We start from the raw sequence: 9,984 nt of genomic DNA on the forward strand, positions 1-9,984 counted from the left end.
GCTTAATTTAGCAGCTACTGCGGGGAAGGCAGCAGCATTGACTCCCTGCTTCCCCTCGAGGCAAAACTCTGAGCCCTAGCCAGCTGAGGTTGCTGTACTTCGCCTTGAGACTCTCCTACACCTTCGGGGTTCCAGGTATATGGGGACACGCAGCATTTTAGAGAAGCATCACGTCGAAGCAGCGCTGCCCAGAAGCCCTGTCCGGGATCGATCTGCGGAGCAATGAAGTGGACAGAGGACGCGCGCCCTTGCTGCACCGAGCCTGGAGCCCCAGCTTCCGAGTTGGAACTGACCTAGCCGGGGAATCAGCCTCTGTGTCGATTTATTTCTGGGGGCGGGGGAAGGGAGGAAGAGGTAGAAGGGAGGGGCGGGCAGCCAGAGAGGGAACCGAGCCAACCGCTGGGAAGGCTGAGCTTTTTTAGAAATTAGACCTTCCCGGCCTCTAAGGGGGCACAGTGACTACAGCACCGCACCCGAGAGCAAGGTGATGTGGCGCAGAGAATGCGAACCCTACAGGAACGGATCGCCCTCAGCCACCCGCCTCTAGCTTAGGGAGCAGTCGCCTCTCCGTCCAACCATGGGACTTTCGGGACTCCTTCCAGGCAACCGGTGGGAAGCGTGCCATCTTTGGTGTGGTCGCCCAGAGCCTTGAACGCTGCGCTCAGCTGTTCTGTCGCCGCTGCCGGGAAGGGCTCAGCCGCTGTACTGAGAGCCCTAGGTACTCGTCCCTCAGGTGAGTGTCTCTTCCTGGGCCCCAGAGGCTACCGGCTCCCTGGGCCTGACCGGACAATGGCGCACCTCTCCTCTGCCTCCTCTACACCGGCCGCCTAGCTCCTTACACCTCTTCGCCTACCTCCGCCGAGGCGGCGCGGGGAAAGCGCCCAGAGAGGCTGTGGGGACACCAGACGCCTGCCTCGGGAGGGCTTCGCTTCCCCTTTCCTTCCAGCCGATCGGCTGCTGGCAAATGACAAGACGCGGCGGGAGGTGGGTGTGACTGGATCCCGAGAAGGGCTGGCTTCCCTAGGTTAGGAGGGAGCGGTGTTGGGAGTCCCCTAAGGGAGCAGGTGCGGTCCTAGCCGGCGGCTCTGCCCTGCCCTGCCCTACCCCCCACTGCGTGGGCGCCCACGCGGGAACATGTATGGCGAACTCTTCAATTCCACCAGTGCCGCCGAAGTCCCGCTCCCGGTGCACACCAGCACGCTGTATGGGAGCGGGACCCCGAAGCCAGTGAGCTCCTCTGCGCTCTACGTGTCCACAGCTCGGGCACTTAAGGAGGGGGAGATAAGCAAGCCAGACCTGGTGACTTACCTCGTGTTGTTCTTCTTCCTACTCTTGTCCGTGTCCATCATCGTGCTCTTCATTAACTGTCAGCTGAAAAACTCCTTCTTTGCCACTTTACCTTACGATCGATCTTTAAGGGAGGCTCGGACTCCGTGGAAAACGCAGGCTGTCTAACACCCCAGGCGGGCGGCAGCTGGAATAATCGACCCAGTCTGCTCCTTTGACTTGAAAATTCTTAGTGCTGCTGGAACCTGCTTTGCGAGGAGGAAACCTGTGCCATGAAATGTCCCCTTTTTCTTTGACCAGGATGTGGACGCAAAGGAGGCCCGTTTTAGAGGGAACCAAGTGGACATAAGTTAATGTCGCCAAACTGGTCCCCAAAGGACCATTCTTTATCACATCATCTAGAAAAAAAGCCCTAATATTTTCTTTGTTTGGCATTTTGTATAGCTTACAGACTCTGTGTGAGTGTAAATTGTTTGGATGGATGCAGGTGGGGGGGGTAAGTGTGTGGCCTCACACTCATCTAAATGGTGAAATGGTGAAAAATCTAGCGGTTTCTTCATCTCTGTCTTCCCAGAGAGAGTGTCACCCAAAGTCCAATGTAGGGTTGAGAATTCTTCCAAAAAGCACAATTTGCAGTCTCCTGATGAGACATAGTGAAAGACAGGACTCAGGGTACTTGTTACTTACTCAGTATGGACTTTCTTACTATAAGTGATGTTCATAACTGGAAAGATTGTATAGACCCCTGACCTTGGTCTTTTGCTTAGCTTTTCCCAAAGCAATGAGTCACACAGTAGAAAAGGGATCAAAAAACAAAAACAAAAACCAAACAAACCCAGAGGAGGTCAGATTAACAAATCGAACTAAAAATTGTGATGAGTAATGCTTGGATCTGCTTGGGGGTTTGTAAAGCTTGAAGGGATTACTCCAATCTTACTATCAGCATCTTGCATCACTGATTTTAGGCATGCCAGTTATAAATGAAGGCCATATCATCACACTGGGGGAGTGTTCCACACAAAGGAACCAGTGTATATGATGTTCTGACATTGTGAAGATGTAAAGCATGTCACCTGTGGTCCATAAAAGATGTGCACACCAAGCTGTTCAGAGCTGCCAAGACATAACCATAAATGTGTATGTGGTGTATGTATGTATCACACACAATCTTACATAAAGAGATGAGATTTGTATCAGTGGGACAGAGTCCTGAGGAAAGCTTCCTTCCTGTTTCAGATTGCTTAAACCAACTATTTATACAATAAAACCTCGATAATTTGGACCCCACTGACATGAAATCTGTGGTGCTTTGGTTGGAAGAGAACTTTGAGATATTTCAGGCCAGCAGACCCCTACCTGATATGTGTTTGGTTACCTCTGACTACCTTTCTAGTTACTGAATCAACTGAAAAGTCACATTGCTTCAATATGAGTCTGTCTGGTCTATGCTCACTCTTTCCCCAGATTACCCAAATTAGTGAGACTTAACCTTATTTGCCCTGGCACAGAGTGTGTACATTAGGCAGAGGTAGTGTATTGTAGAGGAGGAAGCATGTGTTGGACAGAGACAGGAGATCTGGGGTCAAACACCAGGTGTATCACTAGTTGAATTTACTAGCTGGTTTTGGACAAATCCTTTCATGTCACTAATCTCCGTTTTCTCCTGTCAAATAAGAGGTTTGGATTAAATATTTTCAAATGTGCACATACACATATGATTCTAGAAATTAACTTGTGACTAATCTGTCAGAATCTTTCTGACATTTTAGTGTGTGAACTCTAAAGAGTGAAGGGCCAAGCAATTTAACAAATACTAGAGAAAGTTGCATGCTCCTCTCTGCCAGTCTCCATAATCATTCCTTTAAATAATGATGGAGGCTCCTTGCACTCAGCCTGTCACATAATAGTACCAGATCATTCATAGGGAGAAACAAAAGACTCCCCCCCCCAACCATATCCTGCCCCCATCCCCAAGAAAACGAGAGGTAAAACCCAAATTTCCAACACTTCAGACCACTTAAACTTTTACCCAAGGAGCACTAGGTCAGGTGCCTGGCACAAATCCTTCCTTCCTATGAATGCCCAAAGAAATGCCTGAATTAGAAGAATCTAACCCAGGAGGTGGTCTGTTGCCAAAACAATGTTTTTAGGAAACACTAGTAATAGATAAGAGATTTATACTTGGGTCACCTTAAACTTTGTTAGATGATGGATACTTCCATAATTCAATTCAATAGGCATTTATTTTTTAACTCTACATAAGGCTGGACTGGGAACACAAAGATGAAAATGAAATCAACCTTACCCTCAAGAAGGATATTCTATTATAACAATACAAAAGTGTACAAGCAAGTAAATACAGGGTAATTTTATGGGGGAGAAATCACTAACAGTTGGGAAGATCTTTCATGGGGGGGCTGACTTAAGCTGAGCCTTGAACAAAGATGATTCAGAGAGGCTGAGCTGGGAAAGGAAGTCATCAAAGGAATGCACAGAGGCAGAAATAGAATGATTAGTTCAGAAAATAACTAACAATCTAGTTTATCTAGGAGGGAGCAAGACTAGGAAAAAATAGATTACAGAGTGTCTTAAATGCCAGGTTAATTAATTTGTATTTTATCCTAGTGGTAATAATTAGGGAGCCACTGAAGGTTTTTGAGCTGGGGAGGTTATATGGTCACAGTTTTGGAAGACTATTTTGGCAGCTGGGCAGAGGATTGATTTTGAGAAAGGAGAGTCTAGAAATAAGGAAATCAATTAAGAGACCATTTCAGTATTCTAAACAAAAGACAATGAATGATTGAACTTAGGGACTGGCCATGGGAGAAGAGAAAACAGGACAGGTGTAAGAGATAAAAGTGAAGTAAAATGGATATTAGGTGGCAACTGATTAGAATTTTAAGGAAAAAGAAAAGGTCTAGGATAATGAAGCTGAGCGCTGGGGGACATGGTGGTGTCATAAAAAGAAATGGAGGAGTTTGGAGGAGGGAGATTATAGGTCTGGTGGAGAGATGATGAATTCTGTTTTAGACACATTGAGTTTATGATGCCAACTGGGCAATCAAATGGAGATATCCATCGAGTGGTTGGTGATTTGGAACTGGTAAAATATAAAAGTTTTGGGAAAAACTAGAGTTTAGATCTTGTAGATTACTGAACCCCTAAAAGTGATTGAGATCCTTAAGGGATAGGGTAGAGGGAAAAAAAGAGAAGAAAGAAGAGAGTCCTGAGAAATAACCAGGCTCAGGGGGCAGGAGGTTGATGGTGATCCAGGAAAAAGTAGGAGAAGAACCGGAAAATTACAATGTCACAGAAGCCCAAAGAGAAGAGAGTTGAAGAAGGACTGGCCAACAATGTCAAAAACATACAGAAAGGTCAAAGAAATGAAAAAAAAAATAACAGTTTAGAGATCACTCTTAACAATTGAGAGAACAAATTTAATATGTTAGGATTAGATACCAGATTGCAAAGCTTTCTATGGTGAATTAGATTAATTCATAAAATTAAAGATAAAATTATGTTTCTGATATTAATCTGTGTCATTCAATGTTTATCTCATTGTGTGACAGCCTGTTCTTAAAGGATATTTTAAAATACAGCCAAGGGAGTTTGTTGAGATACATAAATCATGATCTACTTATTCTTGTATAAACACGGAACATCAAATCAAAGAATGTTACAGATGGAAAAGACCTCAGAGGTGATCTACTCCAGTCCCCTCATTAGAAAGGCATCATGAATAGTCAGTCTCAGTACCACCTGAGATTGAGTTCGGATTTTGTTCAGTCTTGTCCAACTCTTTGCAACCTCATTTGGGGTTCTCTTGGCAGAGATACTTGGAGTGGTTTACCATTTCCTCCTCCAGGTTTTTTATGGATTAGGAAACTGAAGCAAACAGGGTTAAGTGACTTGCCTAGGGTCTCACAGCTACCAACTGTCTGAAGCCTGATTTGAAATGAGGTCTTCTTGACTCCAAGCCTGGGGCTCTATCTACTGCACCACCTATCTGCACCTCTTGATACTTATTAACTATATGGTCATGAGCAAATTACTTCTTTGAGAGTTAGTTGTCCTCATTTAGAAAATAGGGGTAATAATAAGCCATAGTTCCTATCTCACCAATTATCACTTTATAGATAGGGACAAAATAACTCATCCAAAGTCATAGTATCCAATTTGTGAAGGACCTAGTAGAGGCATATTTATTCCCTGAGTTTACAAAGGGGTCACAACTCACTTACGGAGCTTACAATAAATAGCCATGCTACTCATTCTTTCATCCTTACTTCACCAGGTCTCTCTGTAGCTCATGGTACAGATTAACCAACCCTTGTACAATTGACACATTCCGTTCTTCCTGATTGATGTTATATGAGTCATTCATACCCCAGTATTAAACCCAAAAGATTGAATATATCTCTCCCCATTGGTGTACCCCAATTAACCACTCTGAGAAATTATAATCAATGAATAAACATTTATTAAGCACCTGTCAAGGTATCAAGTCCTGTGCTGGAGTTACAAAAACAAAGAAGGAAGGAAATAAGCTTACTTTTCAAGCACCTTACAATAAACATTTATTAGGTATTGAAAAGGTGCCATGCTTTGTGCTAGGCTCTGGGGGTAGAAAGACAAAAGTGAAACAGTTTGTTGAAGGGAAGAAGGTTGAGAGATATGGATAGGAACCTCTAGCAAGCCATACATGCTATCTCATGGGGACAGGTAATCAGCTGCAGTATCTCACCAGATGAAACCAGCAGACAGCATGCCTGAGAGAGATGCTCTGCTTTAGAGCCCTTCACCGAGAGCCAGTGCTTGAAGTATTCTCTTGGCTGGCTTTACAGGAAGGAAATGTGTAGGGAAGTATGATCTTTTTTAAGGGGGGAGGGTAGTAAGTAGTGAATTCTCAAACCAAAGCATTAAATAGCAAGTGCTCCAGTATTCCAAAATTGCTCAAAAAGGCTCTCAACCTGCTCTGGTGACAGTCATTGCTCAAACCGTCTGGGTCAAACACACTTTCTACTTAAACTATCTAAAATAATAATAATAGCTAACATTGACGTGGCAGCTATGTGGCTCTGAGGATAGAGTGCTGGGCCTGAAGTTAGGAAGACCACTATAGTATCTTTATCAAGAAAACCCCATGGACATCATTGGTGTCATGAAGAGCAGGACAGGACTGAACAACACAGAACTGAACAGCTATATAAATATAGCTCTTTACATATTTGATGCTCACCACAACCATGTGAAGTACATGCTATTGAGGAAACTGAGGTTAAAAATTTTTAGGTTAAATGACTTGCTCTGGGTGATACAGCTAGTAAGTATCTCAGCTTCCTAAACCCCAACTGCAGTGCTTCAGTCACTACATCACCTAGTTCATCATGACAGTGTACATTTGGAATCTTTGTGCAATTGAATAAGTGGTGCAGTATCAGCTAAGAGCTCCATGCCCTACTTTCAGCTCTGTCAATGAGTAATCATGTGACCTTGAGCAAGTCATTTATGTGCTTTTGGACTTTTGTTTCCTCATCTGTAAATTCAGGAGCCCAGCCTAGATCATGTCCAGAGTTTCCTCCAGCTCTGCCACTTTAGAGTCAAGGACTTTCACCTAGGACAGAATACCACAAGGTAAAGATGATCAGCAAACTATGGACCTGACCTTCCTTGCCTGTTTTTGTTGAGATAAGAATGATTTTTACATTTATAAATAGCACATTTATTTACAAATATAAAAAGCATGTTTAGCTTTGAGTTAGACTGGATTTGGCTACAGGCCACACTTTGGTGACCCCTGCTCTAAAGCCCCAAAATAGCTAGGGCCCAAGATACCCATCCTCAGCAAGCACATGGCTAGTTTCATACATCTCAGGTAATATCTGGAGGAGCCTACACTAATCATCCCCAAGCATTTCAACACAGCTTCTAAAATTGATAAAAACATTGGGTGAAAATGTAAATCCACAGAGGATATCTATTGAAACCTCTTTGCCTGCCATTTTCTAATCCAATTTCCTTTTACATACAATGGTTAATTTAATTAAGGCTAAAAATAGTCAAGTATCATATCTGTAGAGTTTTGTTTTTGTGGGGCAATGGGTGGCTTGCCCAGGGTCACACAGCTAGTAAGTGTCAAGTGTGTGAGGCCATATTTGAACTCAGGTCCTCCTGAATCCAGGGCTGGTGCTTTATCCACTGTACCACCTAGCAACCCATATCTGCACAGCTGATGCTTTTTTTTATTATGTCTTAGCCCTCCCACCTTTCAGAAGCCATATTCAATGACTTAAGAGTTCCTGAGACAGATGGGACTACTGGCTTCCCTTAGCATCCCAAACTCAGAAAAAATGATGGGGGAATTGGATTGACATACCTATGCTTTATTTTAAAATGTTTCACAGGGGAGCTACAAGGGTTTTTATCACAATAAAAACGTATCCTTTATGTATTGGGGGTTTTTCAAAGCATAGGACCAAGCATATTTTCTGTCTAATTTTTATTCTATCTAGGTGCTTATTTAGGAACTTGAGAGACTAAACCACCAATATGGTCAGAGAAGTAACCTGGCACATCATTATCTCAAATGGATTGTATGTTGTTCATTCCTTTCACTCTTTGAGATCATTACTGGTTAGATGCTGCTAATCATGAGTCACTTGGTGGTGTACTGGTAACATTTAATATAAAAAAATAAAAGATGACATCAACATGATTAAAAAAGCATGGGTCCAGGTAAGTCCTATCTAACAGCTTGGCTCTGTCTTTGCCTTCCTCAGTTTTGAGTTTGGAGACCTTGCAGATGGTGTTGTTTTGATGCTCAAGGTAAGATAAAGGTGTCTTCCATGCCAAGGGCTACTCAACTTGCTATGGGTCGATTTCATTAGCATTTGCCTTGTCTGTGCTGCTGACTTTTGTGTGCTGCCAAGTTCTTACCCAAAGCAGGACCTAGCCCAGTGAGAATTCCACTCATTGTCTTGCAGACTAGATAATTTCTAAGATGATAAAACCCATTCAGGGAACGTAAACCTGTTGAGGAAGCCCCAAAGAGATCAGGGCAACCTCATACTTCCCATTCTGTGACCAACTCCTACAAACCCCAACAAGCTCACCCAGCCTCTTCAGTTGTCCATCTTCAATAGCCATTAAAAGCAGACATATCATTTGTTCCTGCGGTCAGGACTCAAATATATAATAAAAGTCATATTTCACAAAAAGCGCAGAGTTATTCCAGGCTTAAGTGTCTTCCTTTGAAAGATGTCATGCCATTATTTCTGTGTTCTTTTGTACAAGTTGATTATTTAGAACACTAGATGTTATTATTAGAATACAACTAATTAGAACACTTTTAACCAAAAAAATAAAAGCTTTGTACTCTGGTTATGTCATAGACTCCAAGAGGAATCACAGTTCTCTGTGTACTGTTAAGGGCTAAAATTCTAGCTAAACTGTCTAAAATATTTAATGAGTGGTCGCCAATAAATTATAAGCTTTAGCAAGAGTTAGACTTTTAAGCATTTATTAAGGAGAATAAGAATTTGGTAAAGCGAGAGAAAGGCCTAGATTCCTATCTATTAAAGGGAGAGCACATTTCTAGCTCCGCTCTCCACCAGAGTCCAGAGGAAAGAGCGCAAGACTGAGCGCCAGTCTCTTCCTTCCTCCTCCCACTAGCCCGCGTCACTTCCTGACTCCTGGTCTTGCCCTCAAAGACCTTCGCTTCATGGGCAGAACTCTTCTACAGTAAGTCTCCAGCAGGTGGCGTCATTCCAATCGTTACAGTACCTAATTACATGGAATAAAAGTTTCTACTATGTTATATCAAACTTGTTAGCACCAAGCTGATTCGGACCCATGCTTCTTTCTCAGTAAGTTAAAGTTTCTCCAAGAAGAAGCAGTAAAAATTGATGTATCTTTGGTTAAAAATACCATGTTGAGCACTATTTCCCTTTGCAGGCTCCCAAATACACTACCTGTTGTTCTTCCACACAGCTTTATAAGCATCACAGGTAACTCTAGCATCATTTAGATCACACACTTTAAGGGATCAAGAGGATGGAATGGATGGTTGAGGTATCACATGGAACTATAATTATAAAGAACCACTTTGGTGACCATCAAACCCAAGTCTGCAAATACTTAATGTCCAGACTTTGATGTGCTCTGCTCAGGTACCAGTGGGTGGTATGTAGCACCATAGGCCCAAAAGAAACACCTAGAAAGCATTTGGGTTTTTAATGGCAAAACGACTCCAAGGTTACTTCCTTTTTACATAAGATCAAAGGATAAGAGATTTAGAGCTGGAAAAAACCTTAGTGGATGTCTAATCCAACATTTACATTTTATACACGAAGAAACAAAGGCACAGTGAGTTGACTTGTATTCTTCTTCTTCTTCTTGCAGGGCAATGAAGGTTAAGTGACTTGCCCAGGGTCACACAGCTAGTAAGTGTCAAGTGTCTGAGGCCAGATTTGAACTCAGGTCCTTCTGAATCCAAGGCCAGTGCTTTATCCACTGCACCACCTAGCTGCCCCCTTTACTTATATTCTTGGCTCTCATTTACAATAATTATAATAAAGACAAAAATCATACTTCACCCCTTTATATAGCATGGAGCACCTTATGATTTATAAATCAACTTCCATATCCATTATTTTATTTAAACCTCACAATAGTCCATTAATATAAACAGGACAGATA

The 9,984-nt window shown here is 42.8% G+C and overlaps 1 protein-coding gene across 1 annotated transcript; it reads left to right on the forward strand.

Annotated features, from left to right (window-relative positions):
* The first annotated feature begins 370 nt into the window (after positions 1 to 370).
* On the forward strand, positions 371 to 2,846 carry SMIM32 (small integral membrane protein 32). The gene has a single exon (XM_043980054.1). It carries the CDS (start codon positions 1,135 to 1,137, stop codon positions 1,453 to 1,455), a length of 321 nt encoding a protein of 106 aa, XP_043835989.1. The 5' UTR covers positions 371 to 1,134; the 3' UTR covers positions 1,456 to 2,846.
* The last annotated feature ends 7,138 nt before the right edge of the window (positions 2,847 to 9,984 follow it).

Source organism: Dromiciops gliroides, chromosome 2 (genome assembly GCF_019393635.1).
Source record: "Dromiciops gliroides isolate mDroGli1 chromosome 2, mDroGli1.pri, whole genome shotgun sequence".
NCBI classification, from domain to species: domain Eukaryota; kingdom Metazoa; phylum Chordata; class Mammalia; order Microbiotheria; family Microbiotheriidae; genus Dromiciops; species Dromiciops gliroides.